This window comes from Pristiophorus japonicus, unplaced genomic scaffold (assembly GCF_044704955.1).
Source record: "Pristiophorus japonicus isolate sPriJap1 unplaced genomic scaffold, sPriJap1.hap1 HAP1_SCAFFOLD_378, whole genome shotgun sequence".
Lineage (NCBI taxonomy): Eukaryota > Metazoa > Chordata > Chondrichthyes > Pristiophoridae > Pristiophorus > Pristiophorus japonicus.
The window spans coordinates 29783-47959 of record NW_027253631.1 but is presented as its reverse complement, the minus strand read 5'-3'; the positions used below and the strand labels follow the sequence as shown (position 1 = coordinate 47959).

At 59.0% G+C, this 18177-nt stretch overlaps 1 gene segment (V, D, J or C); it reads left to right on the top strand.

Moving 5' to 3' along the window:
• Positions 1-365: 365 nt before the first annotated feature.
• Positions 366-18177, top strand: part of LOC139250463 (Ig heavy chain C region, secreted form-like) — a gene marked incomplete at its 3' end in the record, with an annotated part of 47586 nt that continues 29774 nt past the window's right edge. The window contains 1 exon segment of the C gene segment in view: positions 366-498. Coding sequence covers positions 366-498 — 133 coding nt within the window.

Below are 18177 nucleotides of genomic sequence, written 5' to 3'. Positions count from 1 at the left end.
TAATTTCTATGTTTCTATGTTTCTATGAGCCACAATACAACTGTAAGCTGGTTGTGTCGCAGTGTAACTGTTTGGGGAAATGGCTGGTGTTATACACAACACAATCTCTCCTGCTGTGTGTGCCTGTCATGCACTTTGTTTACTGGACTTATCTGTGTGCACCTATTTACCTTCCAGTTGTTCAGTCCAAACCATCTGTCTACATCGCCAACCCTTCCTGTGGCAGCAACTCCAACCAAGATGGGATCACCTTCCTGTGCCTGGTCAAAGACTTTCAGCCCAAGAGCATCATTCAGACATGGTCCACCAATGGTGCGGACATCACGACTGGAGTGAAGAAGTATCCGGCTGTCTTGGGGCAAAATATGGCGTACACGATGAGCAGTGTGCTCAAAGTCTCTTCAGCAGATTGGGAAACCAATCGGGTCTACTACTGCAAGGCGGGGTACAAGGCCAGTGAAATGGTGCCGGCTCAGACCCCAGAACCTGGACCTAAAAGTGCGTACAGACATGATTGGCCATTTAAAACTGCACTGGTGTCGGGGGTGAAACTGGACGAGGAAATGTGACCAGCAATGTGGGAGGCTGTTGAGCAATAGAAGCGGTACGGAGTCCTGTGCCCCACACTCTATCCCCGGGACACCAGCGGTGCTGATGGTGGCACAATACAGGGCAATGAGAAATCACCTGAAATTGGACAATGGGCGGAGACGTAATGTCATCGGAATCGCCTCTACCGCCCGTGATATGACACGCCCGATATTCGGGTCTAAAGTCAATGAAAGTATGTAACGGGCGACTGATGTCATACCACCCATTGGGTCCTCGCTCGTGTCCCCTCCCCCTCCCCACGCACTCCCCCCTCCCCACACACTCCCCCCTCTCCCCACACACTCCCCCCCTCCCTACACACTCCCCCCTCTCCCCCCATCCCCACACACACTCCCCCCCACCCACACACTCCCACACACTCCCACCCCCTCCCCACACACTCCCACTCCCTCCCCACACACTCCCCCCCCTCCCCACACACTCCCCCTCCTCCCCACACACTCCCCCCCCCTCCCCACACACTCCCCCCTCCCCACACACTCCCCCCTCTCCCCACACACTCCCCGCTCTCCCCACACACTCCCCCCCTCCCCACACACTCCCCCCCCTCCCCACACACTCCCCCCCCTCCCCACACACTGCCCCCCCTCCCCACACACTCCCCCCTCCCCTCCCCAAACACTCCCCGCTCTCCCACACACTCCCGCTCTCCCCACACACTCCCCCCCCCTCCCCACACACTTCCCCCCCTCCCCACACACTGCCCCCCATCCCCACACACTCCCCCCCTCCCCTCCCCACACACTCCCCCCCTCCTCCCCACACACACTCCCCCCCTCCTCCCCACACACACTCCCCCTCCCACACACTCCCACCCCTCCCCACACACCCCCCCCCTCCCCACACACTCCCCCCTCTCCCCACACACTCCTCCCCCCCCTCCCCACACACTCCCCCCTCCCCACACACTCCCCCCCTCCCCACACACTCCCCCCCCTCCCCACACTCCCCCCCCCTCCCCACACACTCTACCCCCTCCCCCACACTCCCCTCCCCTCCCCACACACTCTTCCCCCCCTCCCCACACTCCCCCCTCCCACACACACCCCACTCTCCCCCATCCCCCACTCACTCCCCTCCCCCTCCCCACGCACTCCCCCCTCCCCACACCTCCCCCCCCTTCCCCACACACTACCCCCCTCCCCACACACTCCCCCTCCCCACACACTCCCCCCTCCCCCCCCTTTCCACACACTCCCCTCCCCCTCCCACGCACTCCCCCCTCTCCCACACACCCCCCCCTTCCCACACACAACCCCCCTCCCCACACACTCCCCCCCTCCCCACACACTCCCCCCCCCTCCCCACACACTCCCCCCCCCCTCCCCACACACTTTACCCCCCCTCCCCACACACTCCCCCCTTTCTCCACACACTCCCCCCTCTCCCCATCCCACACACTCCCTCCCCCTCCCCACGCACTCCCCCCTCTCCCCACACACTCCCCCCCCTTCCCACACACTACCCCCCTCCCCACACACTCCCCCCCCTCCCCACGCACTCCCCCCTCTCCCCACACACTCCCCCCCTTCCCACACACTCCCCCCCCTCCCCACACACTCCCCCCCTCCCCACACACTTCCCCCTCCTCCCCACACACCCCCCCTCCTCCCCACACATTCCCCCCCTCCCCACACATTCCCCTCCCCCTCCCCACACATTCCCCTCCCCCTCCCCACACACTGCCCCCCCCTCCCCACACACTCCCCCCTCTCCTCCCCACACACTCCCCCCCTCCTCCCCACACACACTCCCCCCCTCCTCCCCACACACACTCCCCCCCCCTCCCCGCACACTCCCACCCCCTCCCCACACACTCCCCCCCCCCTCCCCACACACTCCCCCCTCCCCACACACTCCTCCCCCCCTCCCCACACACTCCCCCCCCTCCCCACACACTTCCCCCCCCCTCCCCACACTCCCCCCCCTCCCCACACACTCCCCCCCCCTCCCCACACACTCTACCCCCCCTCCCCACACACTCCCCCCCCTCCCCACGCACTCCCCCCTCTCCCCACACACTCCCCCCCTTCCCACACACTCCCCCCCCCACACATTCCCCCCCCTCCCCACACATTCCCCTCCCCCTCCCCACACATTCCCCTCCCCCTCCCCACACATTCCCCCCCTCCCCACACACTCCCCCCCTCCCCTCCCCACACACTAACCCCCTCACCACACATTCCCCGTCCCCTCCCCCCCATCCACACACACTCCCAACACCCCTCCCCCATCCCCACATACTCCCCCCTCCCCCACCCAGCACACACACTCCCCCCCCACACACACACACGTCCCCCCCTCCCCACACACTCCCCCCCCTCTCTCCTCCCAGCCCCACACACTACCCCCCTCCCCACACACTCCCCCTCCCCCCCGGCACACACACTCCCCCCCCCCACCCACACACACACTCCCAACACCCCTCCCCCCCATCCCCACACACTCCCCCACCCCACACACTCCCCCTCCCCTCCCCCTCCCCCCCACCCTCACGCGCACTCCCAACCCCCGCTCCCCCTCCCCCCCACACACACACACTCTCAATACCCCCCCCGACACACACAATCACCCCCCACATACACACCCCCCCCCCTACCCCACACACACACACTCCCCCCCCCCGACACACACACTCCCCCTCCCTCCCCCCCACACACACACACTCTCAATAACCACCCCCCCCCCCACCCGCGACACACACACTCAGCCCCCCACACACACACTCCCCTTCCCCCCCCCCACCCCACACACACTCCCCCCTCCCCCCACCCCACACACACTCCCCCCTCCCCCCACCCCACACACACTCCCCACCCCCCCACACACAAACTCCCAACCCGGCTCTGGTTGATAGAACCCTACAGGACAGGACTCCATTGGGCCCATCGCGCCTGTACCAGCAATATCCGAGGTATCACATTATTCCCACTCCCCCCCCGCTCTTTCCCCAAAGCCCTGCAGATTTTCCCGATTTAAGTATTTATCCAATTCCCTTTGGAAAAACATGATTAAGTCTGCTCCCACCCCCTCTCCCAGACACTACATTCCAGATCTTAGCTTGTCGCTGAGGGTATAACAACATTTTTTTTGCTAAATTCCTCATCTTCCCCCTGGATTTTTTGCCAATTGAATTCTATCTGTGACCTCTGGCCACCCACCCTCCCGGCAGTGGCAACAGTTTCCCCCATCCACTGAACCCCTCACAATCTGGCACACATCCATTACATTCCCCCACGGTATGTGTGGGGATAGAGTGTACACAGAGGGAGGATACAGCCCATGGTGTGTGTGGGGATAGAGTGTACACAGAGGGAGGGTCAGCCCACGGTGTATATGGGGATAGAGTGTACACAGAGGGAGGGTACATCCCACGGTGTGTGGGGATAGAGTGTACAAAGAGGGAGGGTACAGCCCATGGTGTAAATGGGGATAGAGTGTGCACAGAGGGAGGGGGTACAGTGCACGGTGTATATGGGGATAGAGTGCACGCAGAGGGAGGGTACTGCCCACGGTGTTTGTGGGGATAGAGTGTACACAGAGGGAGGGTACAGCCCACGGTGTGTGTGGGGATAGAGTGTACACAGAGGGAGGGGGTACAGTGCACGGTGTATATGGGGATAGAGTGCACGCAGAGGGAGGGTACAGCCCACGGTGTTTGTGGGGATAGAGTGTACACAGAGGGAGCGTACAGCACACGGTGTGTGGGGATAGAGTGTACACAGAGGGAGGGTACAGCCCACGGTGTGTGGGGATAGAGTGTACACAGAGGGAGGGTACAGCTCACGGTGTGTGGAACACATCCATTACATTCCCCCCTGAACCTTCTCTGCTGTACAGAAGGAGAACAATCCCAGCTTCTGTGGTCGCCCCATGTCACTGAAGCCCCTCATCCATTTCAGTAACTCTCCCCTGCGGCCTCTCCATGGCCTTGAATTCCTTGGTCCAGTGCGGCTCCGGCAATCCGCCACAATCCAGCAGTTGAGGCCTGGCCGGTGATTTACGGCGGTTGTGGGGAATAACTCCCTTGCCTTTGTGCTCTACGCCTCGGTTTATAAAGCCCAGGATCCCGAGTGCTTTTTACTGAAAAATCTCGGCCACTTGTCCTGCTGCCCTTCAAAGGTTTGTGTTCACAAACCCACCGGTCTCCTTGGTCCCTGCAACCCTGTAATGTTGCACCATTCACCCCTTGTAATAGGGCACCATTCACCCCCTGTAATAGGGCACATTCATCCCCTGTAATAGGGCACATTCATCCCCTGTAATAGGGCACCATTCACCCCCTGTAATAGGGCACCATTCACCCCCTGTAATAGGGCACCATTCACCTCCTGTAATAGGGCAAAATTCACCCCCTGTAATAGGGCACATTCATCCCCTGTAATAGGGCACATTCACCCCCTGTAATAGGGCACCATTCACCCCCTGTAATAGGGCACCATTCACCCCCTGTAATAGGGCACCATTCACCCCCTGTAATAGGGCTCCATTCACCCCCTGTAATAGGGCTCCATTCACCCCCTGTAAAAGGGCACCATTCACCCCCTGTAATAGGGCACCATTCACCTCCTGTAATAGGGCACCATTCACCCCCTGTAATAGGGCACCATTCACCCCCTGTAATAGGGCACCATTCACCCCCTGTAATAGGGCACCATTCACCCCCTGTAATAGGGCACCATTCACCCCCTGTAATAGGGCACCATTCACCCCCTGTAATAGGGCACATTCATCCCCTGTAATAGGGCACATTCATCCCCTGTAATAGGGCACATTCATCCCCTGTAATAGGGCACCATTCACCCCCTGTAATAGGGCACATTCATCCCCTGTAATAGGGCACATTCATCCCCTGTAATAGGGCACATTCACCCCCTGTAATAGGGCACCATTCACCCCCTGTAATAGGGCACCATTCACCCCCTGTAATAGGGCACCATTCACCCCCTGTAATAGGGCTCCATTCACCCCCTGTAATAGGGCTCCATTCACCCCCTGTAAAAGGGCACCATTCACCCCCTGTAATAGGGCACCATTCACCTCCTGTAATAGGGCACCATTCACCCCCTGTAATAGGGCACCATTCACCCCCTGCAATAGGGCACCATTCACCCCCTGTAATAGGGCACCATTCACCCCCTGTAATAGGGCACCATTCACCCCCTGTAATAGGGCACCATTCACCCCCTGTAATAGGGCACATTCATCCCCTGTAATAGGGCACATTCATCCCCTGTAATAGGGCACCATTCACCCCCTGTAATAGGGCACCATTCCCCCCTTTGTTATAGGGCACTAATCCCCCCCTGTAATAGGGCACATTCACACCCTGTAATAGGGCTTCATTCTCCCCCTGTAATAGGGCGCCATTCACCGCCTATAATAGGGCTCCATTCCCCCGCTGTAATAGGGCACCATTCCCCCTGTAATAGGGCACATTCACCCCCTGTAATAGGGCACCATTCCCCCTGTAATAGGGCACATTCACCCCCTGTAATAGGGCACCATTCACCTCCTGTAATAGGGCACCATTCACCCCCTGTAATAGTGCACCATTCACCCCCTGTAATAGGGCACCATTCACCCCCTGTAGTAGAGCACCATTCACCCCCTGTAACAGGGCTCCATTCACCCCCTGTAATAGGGCTCCATTCACACCCTGTAATAGGGCACCATTCACTCCCTGTAATAGGGCACCATTCACCCCGTGTAATAGGGCTCCATTCACCCCCTGTAATAGGGCACCATTCACCCCCTGTAATAGGGCACCATTCACCCCTTGTAATAGGGCTCCATTCACCCCCTGTAATAGGGCACCATTCACCCCCTATAATAGGGCACCATTCACCTCCTGTAATAGGGCACCATTCACCCCCTGTAATAGGGCACCATTCACCCCCTGTAATAGGGCACATTCACCTCCTGTAATAGGGCACCATTCACCCCCTGTAATAGGGCACCATTCACCCCCTGTAATAGGGCACCATTAACCCCCTGTAATAGGTCACCATTCACCCCCTGTAATAGGGCACTATTCACTCCCTGTAATAGGGCACATTCACCCCCTGTAATAGGGCACCATTCCCCCCTGTAATAGGGCACATTCCCCCCCTGTAATAGGGCGCCATTCAGCGCCTGTAATAGGGCTCCATTTCCCCCCTGTAATAGGGCACATTCACCCCCTGTAATAGGGCACCATTCACCCCCTGTAATAGTGCACCATTCACCCCCTGTAATAGGGCACCATTCACCCCCTGTAATAGGGCACCATTCATCCCCTGTAATAGGGCACCATTCACCTCCTGTAATAGGGCACCATTCACCCCCTGTAATAGAGCACCATTCACCCCCTGTAATAGGGCTCTGTTCACCCCCTGTAATAGGGCTCCGTTCACCCCCTGTAATCGGGCACCATTCACCCCGTGTAATAGGGCACCATTCACCCCCTGTAATAGGGCACCATTCACCCCCTGTAATACGGCACCTTTCACCCCCTGTAATCGGGCACCATTCATCCCCTGTAATAGGGCACCATTCACCCCCTGTAATAGGGCACCATTCACCCCCTGTAATCGGGCTCCATTCACCCCCTGTAATAGGGCACCATTCACCCCCTGTAATAGGGCACCATTCACCTCCTTTAATAGGGCTCCATTCACCCCCTGTAATAAGGCTCCATTCATCCCCTGTAATAGGGCACCATTCACTCCCTGTAATAGTGCACCATTTAACTTGCGTTGCCTCTTTTGTCCGTCCTTCCTACACCGAGGTCAATGTTGAGGACAATGGGGCGGAGCTACAAGTCGGCTGCCGATTGGCTGTCGGCGCCTCGAGTTCCCGCCCCACACCGATTGAAACCATTTACTATTGCACCATGGAGGGGGAATGGTGTCGGTACGTCTCACACTGCACCATGGAGGGGGAATGGTGTCGGTACGTCTCACACTGCACCATGGAGGGTGAATGGTGTCGGTACGTCTCACACTGTACCATGGAGGGGGAATGGTGACGGTACGTCTCACACTGTACCATGGAGGGGGAATGGTGACGGTACGTCTCACACTGCACCATGGAGGGGGAATGGTGTCGGTACGTCTCACACTGCACCATGGAGGGGGAATGGTGTCGGTACGTCTCACACTGCACCATGGAGGGGGAATGGTGTCGGTACGTCTCACACTGCACCATGGAGGGGGAATGGTGTCGGTACGGGCTCACACTGCACCATGGAGGGTGAATGGTGTCGGTACGTCTCACACTGCACCATGGAGAGGGAATGGTGTCGGTACGTCTCACACTGCACCATGGAGGGGGAATGGTGTCGGTACGTCTCACACTGCACCATGGAGGGGGAATGGTGTCGGTACGTCTCACACTGCACCATGGAGGGGGAATGGTGTCGGTACGTCTCACACGGCACCATGGAGGGGGAATGGTGTCGGTACGTCTCACACTGCCTGCACCATGGAGGGGGAATGGTGTCGGTACGTCTCACACTGCACCATGGAGGGGGAATGGTGTCGGTACGTCTCACACTGCACCATGGAGGGGGAATGGTGACGGTACGTCTCACACTGCCTGCACCATGGAGGGGGAATGGTGTCGGTACGTCTCACACTGCACCATGCAGGGGGAATGGTGTCGGTACGTCTCACACTGCACCATGGAGGGGGAATGGTGTCGGTACGTCTCACACTGCACCATGGAGGGGGAATGGTGTCGGTACGTCTCACACTGCCTGCACCATGGAGGGGGAATGGTGTCGGTACGTCTCACACTGCACCATGGAGGGGGAATGGTGTCGGTACGTCTCACACTGCACCATGGAGGGGGAATGGTGTCGGTACGTCTCACACTGCACCATGGAGGGGGAATGGTGTCGGTACGTCTCACACTGCACCATGGAGGGGGAATGGTGTCGGTACGTCTCACACTGCACCATGGAGGGGGAATGGTGTCGGTACGTCTCACACGGCACTATGGAGGGGGAATGGTGTCGGTACGTCTCACACTGCCTGCAGCATGGAGGGGGAATGGTGTCGGTACGTCTCACACTGCACCATGGAGGGGGAATGGTGACGGTACGTCTCACACTGCACCATGGAGGGGGAATGGTGTCGGTACGTCTCACACTGCCTGCACCATGGAGGGGGAATGGTGTCGGTACGTCTCACACTGCACCATGCAGGGGGAATGGTGTCGGTACGTCTCACACTGCACCATGGAGGGGGAATGGTGTCGGTACGTCTCACACTGCACCATGGAGGGGGAATGGTGTCGGTACGTCTCACACTGCACCATGGAGGGGGAATGGTGTCGGTACGTCTCACACTGCCTGCACCATGGAGGGGGAATGGTGTCGGTACGTCTCACACTGCACCATGGAGGGGGAATGGTGTCAGTACGTCTCACACTGCACCATGGAGAGGGAATGGTGTCGGTACGTCTCACACTGCACCATGGAGGGGGAATGGTGTCGGTACGTCTCACACTGCACCATGGAGGGGGAATGGTGTCGGTACGTCTCACACTGCACCATGGAGGGGGAATGGTGTCGGTACGTCTCACACTGCACCATGGAGGGGGAATGGTGTCGGTACGTCTCACACTGCACCATGGAGGGGGAATGGTGACGGTACGTCTCACACTGCACCATGGAGGGGGAATGGTGTCGGTACGTCTCACACTGCACCATGGAGGGGGAATGGTGTCGGTACGTCTCACACTGCACCATGGAGGGGGAATGGTGTCGGTACGTCTCACACTGCACCATGGAGGGGGAATGGTGTCGGTACGTCTCACACTGCACCATGGAGAGGGAATGGTGTCGGTACGTCTCACACTGCACCATGGAGGGGGAATGGTGTCGGTACGTCTCACACTGCACCATGGAGGGGGAATGGTGTCGGTACGTCTCACACTGCACCATGGAGGGGGAATGGTGTCGGTACGTCTCACACTGCACCATGGAGGGGGAATGGTGTCGGTACGTCTCACACTGCCTGCACCATGGAGGGGGAATGGTGTCGGTACGTCTCACACTGCCTGCACCATGGAGGGGGAATGGTGTCGGTACGTCTCACACTGCACCATGGAGGGGGAATGGTGTCGGTACGTCTCACACTGCACCATGGAGGGGGAATGGTGTCGGTACGTCTCACACTGCACCATGGAGGGGGAATGGTGTCGGTACGTCTCACACTGCCTGCACCATGGAGGGGGAATGGTGTCGGTACGTCTCACACTGCACCATGGAGGGGGAATGGTGTCGGTACGTCTCACACTGCACCATGGAGGGGGAATGGTGTCGGTACGTCTCACACTGCACCATGGAGGGGGAATGGTGTCGGTATGTCTCACACTGCACCATGGAGGGGGAATGGTGTCGGTACGTCTCACACTGCACCATGGAGGGGGAATGGTGACGGTACGTCTCACACTGCACCATGGAGGGGGAATGGTGTCGGTACGTCTCACACTGCACCATGGAGGGGGAATGGTGTCGGTACGTCTCACACTGCACCATGGAGGGGGAATGGTGTCGGTACGTCTCACACTGCACCATGGAGGGGGAATGGTGTCGGTACGTCTCACACTGCACCATGGAGAGGGAATGGTGTCGGTACGTCTCACACTGCACCATGGAGGGGGAATGGTGTCGGTACGTCTCACACTGCACCATGGAGGGGGAATGGTGTCGGTACGTCTCACACTGCACCATGGAGGGGGAATGGTGTCAGTACGTCTCACACTGCACCATGGAGGGGGAATGGTGTCGGTACGTCTCACACTGCCTGCACCATGGAGGGGGAATGGTGTCGGTACGTCTCACACTGCCTGCACCATGGAGGGGGAATGGTGACGGTACGTCTCACACTGCACCATGGAGGGGGAATGGTGACGGTACGTCTCACACTGCCTGCACCATGGAGGGGGAATGGTGTCGGTACGTCTCACACTGCCTGCACCATGGAGGGGGAATGGTGTCGGTACGTCTCACACTGCCTGCACCATGGAGGGGGAATGGTGTCGGTACGTCTCACACTGCCTGCACCATGGAGGGGGAATGGTGTCGGTACGTCTCACACTGCACCATGGAGGGGGAATGGTGTCGGTACGTCTCACACTGCACCATGGAGGGGGAATGGTGTCGGTACGTCTCACACGGCACCATGGAGGGGGAATGGTGTCGGTACGTCTCACACTGCCTGCACCATGGAGGGGGAATGGTGACAGTACGTCTCACACTGCACCATGGAGGGGGAATGGTGTCGGTACGTCTCACACTGCACCATGGAGGGGGAATGGTGTTGGTACGTCTCACACGGCACCATGGAGGGGGAATGATGTCGGTACGTCTCACACTGCACCATGGAGGGGGAATGGTGTCGGTACGTCTCACACTGCCTGCAGCATGGAGGGGGAATGGTGTCGGTACGTCTCACACTGCCTGCACCATGGAGGGGGAATGGTGTCGGTACGTCTCACACTGCCTGCACCATGGAGAGGGAATGGTGTCGGTACGTCTCACACTGCACCATGGAGGGGGAATGGTGTCGGTACGTCTCACACTGCCTGCACCATGGAGAGGGAATGGTGTCGGTACATCTCACACTGCACCATGGAGGGGGAATGGTGTCGGTACGTCTCACACTGCCTGCACCATGGAGAGGGAATGGTGTCGGTACGTCTCACACTGCACCATGGAGGGGGAATGGATTCGGTACGTCTCACACTGCACCATGGAGGGGGAATGGTGTCGGTACGTCTCACACTGCACCATGGAGGGGGAATGGTGTCGGTACGTCTCACACTGCACCATGGAGGGGGAATGGTGTCGGTACGTCTCACACTGCACCATGGAGGGGGAATGGTGTCGGTACGTCTCACACTGCACCATGGAGGGGGAATGGTGTCGGTACGTCTCACACTGCACCATGGAGGGGGAATGGTGTCGGTACGTCTCACACTGCACCATGGAGAGGGAATGGTGTCGGTACGTCTCACACTGCACCATGGAGGGGGAATGGTGTCGGTACGTCTCACACTGCACCATGGAGGGGGAATGGTGTCGGTACGTCTCACACTGCCTGCACCATGGAGGGGGAATGGTGTCGGTACGTCTCACACTGCACCATGGAGGGGGAATGGTGTCGGTACGTCTCACACTGCACCATGGAGGGGGAATGGTGTCGGTACGTCTCACACTGCACCATGGAGGGGGAATGGTGTCGGTACGTCTCACACTGCACCATGGAGGGGGAATGGTGTCGGTACGTCTCACACTGCACCATGGAGGGGGAATGGTGTCGGTACGTCTCACACTGCACCATGGAGGGGGAATGGTGTCGGTACGTCTCACACGGCACCATGGAGGGGGAATGGTGTCGGTACGTCTCACACTGCCTGCACCATGGAGGGGGAATGGTGTTGGTACGTCTCACACTGCACCATGGAGGGGGAATGGTGACGGTACGTCTCACACTGCACCATGGAGGGGGAATGGTGTCGGTACGTCTCACACTGCCTGCACCATGGAGGGGGAATGGTGTCGGTACGTCTCACACTGCACCATGCAGGGGGAATGGTGTCGGTACGTCTCACACTGCACCATGGAGAGGGAATGGTGTCGGTACGTCTCACACTGCACCATGGAGGGGGAATGGTGTCGGTACGTCTCACACTGCACCATGGAGGGGGAATGGTGACGGTACGGGCTCACACTGCACCATGGAGGGGGAATGGTGTCGGTACGGGCTCACACTGCACCATGGAAGGGGAATGGTGTCGGTACGTCTCACACTGCACCATGGAAGGGGAATGGTGTCGGTACGGGCTCACACTGCACCATGGAGGGGGAATGGTGTCGGTACGTCTCACACTGCACCATGGAGGGGGAATGGTGTCGGTACGTCTCACACTGCACCATGGAGGGGGAATGGTGTCGGTACGTCTCACACTGCACCATGGAGGGGGAATGGTGAAGGTACGTCTCACACTGCACCATGGAGGGGGAATGGTGTCGGTACGTCTCACACTGCACCATGGAGGGGGAATGGTGTCGGTACGTCTCACACTGCACCATGGAGGGGGAATGGTGTCGGTACGTCTCACACTGCACCATGGAGGGGGAATGGTGTCGGTACGTCTCACACTGCACCATGGAGGGGGAATGGTGTCGGTACGTCTCACACTGTACCATGGAGGGGGAATGGTGTCGGTACGTCTCACACTGCACCATGGAGGGGGAATGGTGTCGGTACGTCTCACACTGCACCATGGAGGGGGAATGGTGTCGGTACGTCTCACACTGCACCATGGAGGGGGAATGGTGTCGGTACGTCTCACACTGCACCATGGAGGGGGAATGGTGTCGGTACGTCTCACACTGCACCATGGAGGGGGAATGGTGTCGGTACGTCTCACACTGCACCATGGAGGGGGAATGGTGTCGGTACGTCTCACACTGCACCATGGAGGGGGAATGGTGTCGGTACGTCTCACACTGCACCATGGAGGGGGAATGGTGTCGGTACGTCTCACACTGCCTGCACCATGGAGGGGGAATGGTGTCGGTACGTCTCACACTGCACCATGGAGGGGGAATGGTGTCAGTACGTCTCACACTGCACCATGGAGGGGGAATGGTGTCGGTACGTCTCACACTGCCTGCACCATGGAGGGGAATGGTGTCGGTACGTCTCACACTGCCTGCACCATGGAGGGGGAATGGTGACGGTACGTCTCACACTGCACCATGGAGGGGGAATGGTGTCGGTACGTCTCACACTGCACCATGGAGGGGGAATGGTGTCGGTACGTCTCACACTGCACCATGGAGGGGGAATGGTGTCGGTACGTCTCACACTGCCTGCACCATGGAGGGGGAATGGTGTCGGTACGTCTCACACTGCACCATGGAGGGGGAATGGTGTCGGTACGTCTCACACTGCACCATGGAGGGGGAATGGTGTCGGTACGTCTCACACTGCACCATGGAGGGGGAATGGTGTCGGTACGTCTCACACTGCACCATGGAGGGGGAATGGTGACGGTACGTCTCACACTGCCTGCACCATGGAGGGGGAATGGTGTCGGTACGTCTCACACTGCCTGCACCATGGAGGGGGAATGGTGTCGGTACGTCTCACACTGCCTGCACCATGGAGGGGGAATGGTGACGGTACGTCTCACACTGCACCATGGAGGGGGAATGGTGTCGGTACGTCTCACACTGCCTGCACCATGGAGGGGGAATGGTGTCGGTACGTCTCACACTGCACCATGGAGGGGGAATGGTGTCGGTACGTCTCACACTGCACCATGGAGGGGGAATGGTGTCGGTACGTCTCACACGGCACCATGGAGGGGGAATGGTGTCGGTACGTCTCACACTGCCTGCACCATGGAGGGGGAATGGTGACGGTACGTCTCACACTGCACCATGGAGGGGGAATGGTGTCAGTACGTCTCACACTGCACCATGGAGGGGGAATGGTGTCGGTACGTCTCACACTGCACCATGGAGGGGGAATGGTGTCGGTACGTCTCACACTGCCTGCAGCATGGAGGGGGAATGGTGTCGGTACGTCTCACACTGCCTGCACCATGGAGGGGGAATGGTGTCGGTACGTCTCACACTGCCTGCACCATGGAGAGGGAATGGTGTCGGTACGTCTCACACTGCACCATGGAGGGGGAATGGTGTCGGTACGTCTCACACTGCCTGCACCATGGAGAGGGAATGGTGTCGGTACGTCTCACACTGCACCATGGAGGGGGAATGGTGTCGGTACGTCTCACACTGCCTGCACCATGGAGAGGGAATGGTGTCGGTACGTCTCACACTGCACCATGGAGGGGGAATGGAGTCGGTACGTCTCACACTGCACCATGGAGGGGGAATGGTGTCGGTACGTCTCACACTGCACCATGGAGGGGGAATGGTGTCGGTACGTCTCACACTGCACCATGGAGGGGGAATGGTGTCGGTACGTCTCACACTGCACCATGGAGGGGGAATGGTGTCGGTACGTCTCACACTGCACCATGGAGGGGGAATGGTGTCGGTACGTCTCACACTGCACCATGGAGGGGGAATGGTGTCGGTACGTCTCACACTGCACCATGGAGAGGGAATGGTGTCGGTACGTCTCACACTGCACCATGGAGGGGGAATGGTGTCGGTACGTCTCACACTGCACCATGGAGGGGGAATGGTGTCGGTACGTCTCACACTGCCTGCACCATGGAGGGGGAATGGTGTCGGTACGTCTCACACTGCACCATGGAGGGGGAATGGTGTCGGTACGTCTCACACTGCACCATGGAGGGGGAATGGTGTCGGTACGTCTCACACTGCCTGCACCATGGAGGGGGAATGGTGTCGGTACGTCTCACACTGCACCATGGAGGGGGAATGGTGTCGGTACGTCTCACACTGCACCATGGAGGGGGAATGGTGTCGGTACGTCTCACACTGCACCATGGAGGGGGAATGGTGTCGGTACGTCTCACACTGCACCATGGAGAGGGAATGGTGTCGGTACGTCTCACACTGCACCATGGAGGGGGAATGGTGTCGGTACGTCTCACACTGCACCATGGAGGGGGAATGGTGTCGGTACGTCTCACACTGCACCATGGAGGGGGAATGGTGTCGGTACGTCTCACACTGCACCATGGAGGGGGAATGGTGTCGGTACGTCTCACACTGCACCATGGAGGGGGAATGGTGTCGGTACGGGCTCACACTGCACCATGGAGGGGGAATGGTGTCGGTACGTCTCACACTGCACCATGGAGGGGGAATGGTGTCGGTACGTCTCACACTGCACCATGGAGGGGGAATGGTGTCAGTACGTCTCACACTGCACCATGGAGGGGGAATGGTGTCGGTACGTCTCACACTGCACCATGGAGGGGGAATGGTGTCGGTACGTCTCACACTGCACCATGGAGGGGGAATGGTGTCGGTACGTCTCACACTGCCTGCACCATGGAGGGGGAATGGTGTCGGTACGTCTCACACTGCACCATGGAGGGGGAATGGTGTCGGTACGTCTCACACTGCACCATGGAGGGGGAATGGTGTCGGTACGTCTCACACTGCACCATGGAGGGGGAATGGTGTCGGTATGTCTCACACTGCACCATGGAGAGGGAATGGTGTCAGTACGTCTCACACTGCACCATGGAGGGGGAATGGTGTCGGTACGGGCTCACACTGCACCATGGAGGGTGAATGGTGTCGGTACGTCTCACACTGCCTGCACCATGGAGGGGGAATGGTGTCGGTACGTCTCACACTGCACCATGGAGGGGGAATGGTGAAGGTACGTCTCACACTGCACCATGGAGCGGGAATGGTGTCGGTACGTCTCACACTGCACCATGGAGGGGGAATGGTGTCGGTACGTCTCACACTGCACCATGGAGGGGGAATGGTGTCGGTACGTCTCACACTGCACCATGGAGGGGGAATGTTGTTGGTACGTCTCACACTGCACCATGGAGGGGGAATGGTGAAGGTACGTCTCACACTGCACCATGGAGGGGGAATGGTGTCGGTACGTCTCACACTGCACCATGGAGGGGGAATGGTGTCGGTACGTCTCACACTGCCTGCACCATGGAGGGGGAATGGTGTCGGTACGTCTCACACTGCACCATGGAGGGGGAATGGTGTCGGTACGTCTCACACTGCACCATGGAGCGGGAATGGTGTCGGTACGTCTCACACTGCACCATGGAGGGGGAATGGTGTCGGTACGTCTCACACTGCACCATGGAGGGGGAATGGTGTCGGTACGTCTCACACTGCACCATGGAGGGGGAATGGTGTCGGTACGTCTCACACTGCACCATGGAGGGGGAATGGTGTCGGTATGTCTCACACTGCACCATGGAGGGGGAATGGTGTCAGTACGTCTCACACTGCACCATGGAGGGGGAATGGTGTCGGTACGTCTCACACTGCACCATGGAGGGGGAATGGTGTCGGTACGTCTCACACTGCACCATGGAGGGGGAATGGTGTCGGTACGTCTCACACTGCACCATGGAGAGGGAATGGTGTCGGTACGGGCTCACACTGCACCATGGAGGGGGAATGGTGTCGGTACGGCTCACACTGCACCGTGGAGGGGGAATGGTGTCGGTACGTCTCACACTGCCTGCACCATGGAGGGGGAATGGTGTCAGTACGTCTCACACTGCACCATGGAGGGGGAATGGTGTCGGTACGGCTCACACTGCACCATGGAGGGGGAATGGTGTCGGTACGTCTCACACTGCACCATGGAGGGGGAATGGTGAAGGTACGTCTCACACTGCACCATGGAGGGGGAATGGTGTCGGTACGTCTCACACTGCACCATGGAGGGGGAATGGTGTCAGTACGTCTCACACTGCACCATGGAGGGGGAATGGTGTCGGTACGTCTCACACTGCACCATGGAGGGGGAATGGTGTCGGTACGTCTCACGCTGCACCATGGAGGGGGAATGGTGTCGGTACGTCTCACACTGCACCATGGAGGGGGAATGGTGTCGGTACGTCTCACACTGCACCATGGAGGGGGAATGGTGTCGGTACGTCTCACACTGCACCATGGAGGGGGAATGGTGAAGGTACGTCTCACACTGCACCATGGAGGGGGAATGGTGTCGGTACGTCTCACACTGCACCATGGAGGGGGAATGGTGTCGGTACGTCTCACACTGCCTGCACCATGGAGGGGGAATGGTGTCGGTACGTCTCACACTGCACCATGGAGGGGGAATGGTGTCAGTACGGGCTCACACTGCACCATGGAGGGGGAATGGTGTCGGTACGGGCTCACACTGCACCATGGAGGGGGAATGGTGTCGGTACGTCTCACACTGCACCATGGAGGGGGAATGGTGACGGTACGGGCTCACACTGCACCATGGAGGGGGAATGGTGTCGGTACGTCTCACACTGCACCATGGAGGGGGAATGGTGTCGGTACGTCTCACACTGCACCATGGAGCGGGAATGGTGTCGGTACGTCTCACACTGCACCATGGAGGGGGAATGGTGTCGGTACGTCTCACACTGCACCATGGAGGGGGAATGGTGTCGGTACGTCTCACACTGCACCATGGAGGGGGAATGGTGTCGGTACGTCTCACACTGCACCATGGAGGGGGAATGGTGTCGGTATGTCTCACACTGCACCATGGAGGGGGAATGGTGTCAGTACGTCTCACACTGCACCATGGAGGGGGAATGGTGTCGGTACGTCTCACACTGCACCATGGAGGGGGAATGGTGTCGGTACGTCTCACACTGCACCATGGAGGGGGAATGGTGTCGGTACGTCTCACACTGCACCATGGAGAGGGAATGGTGTCGGTACGGGCTCACACTGCACCATGGAGGGGGAATGGTGTCGGTACGGCTCACACTGCACCGTGGAGGGGGAATGGTGTCGGTACGTCTCACACTGCCTGCACCATGGAGGGGGAATGGTGTCAGTACGTCTCACACTGCACCATGGAGGGGGAATGGTGTCGGTACGGCTCACACTGCACCATGGAG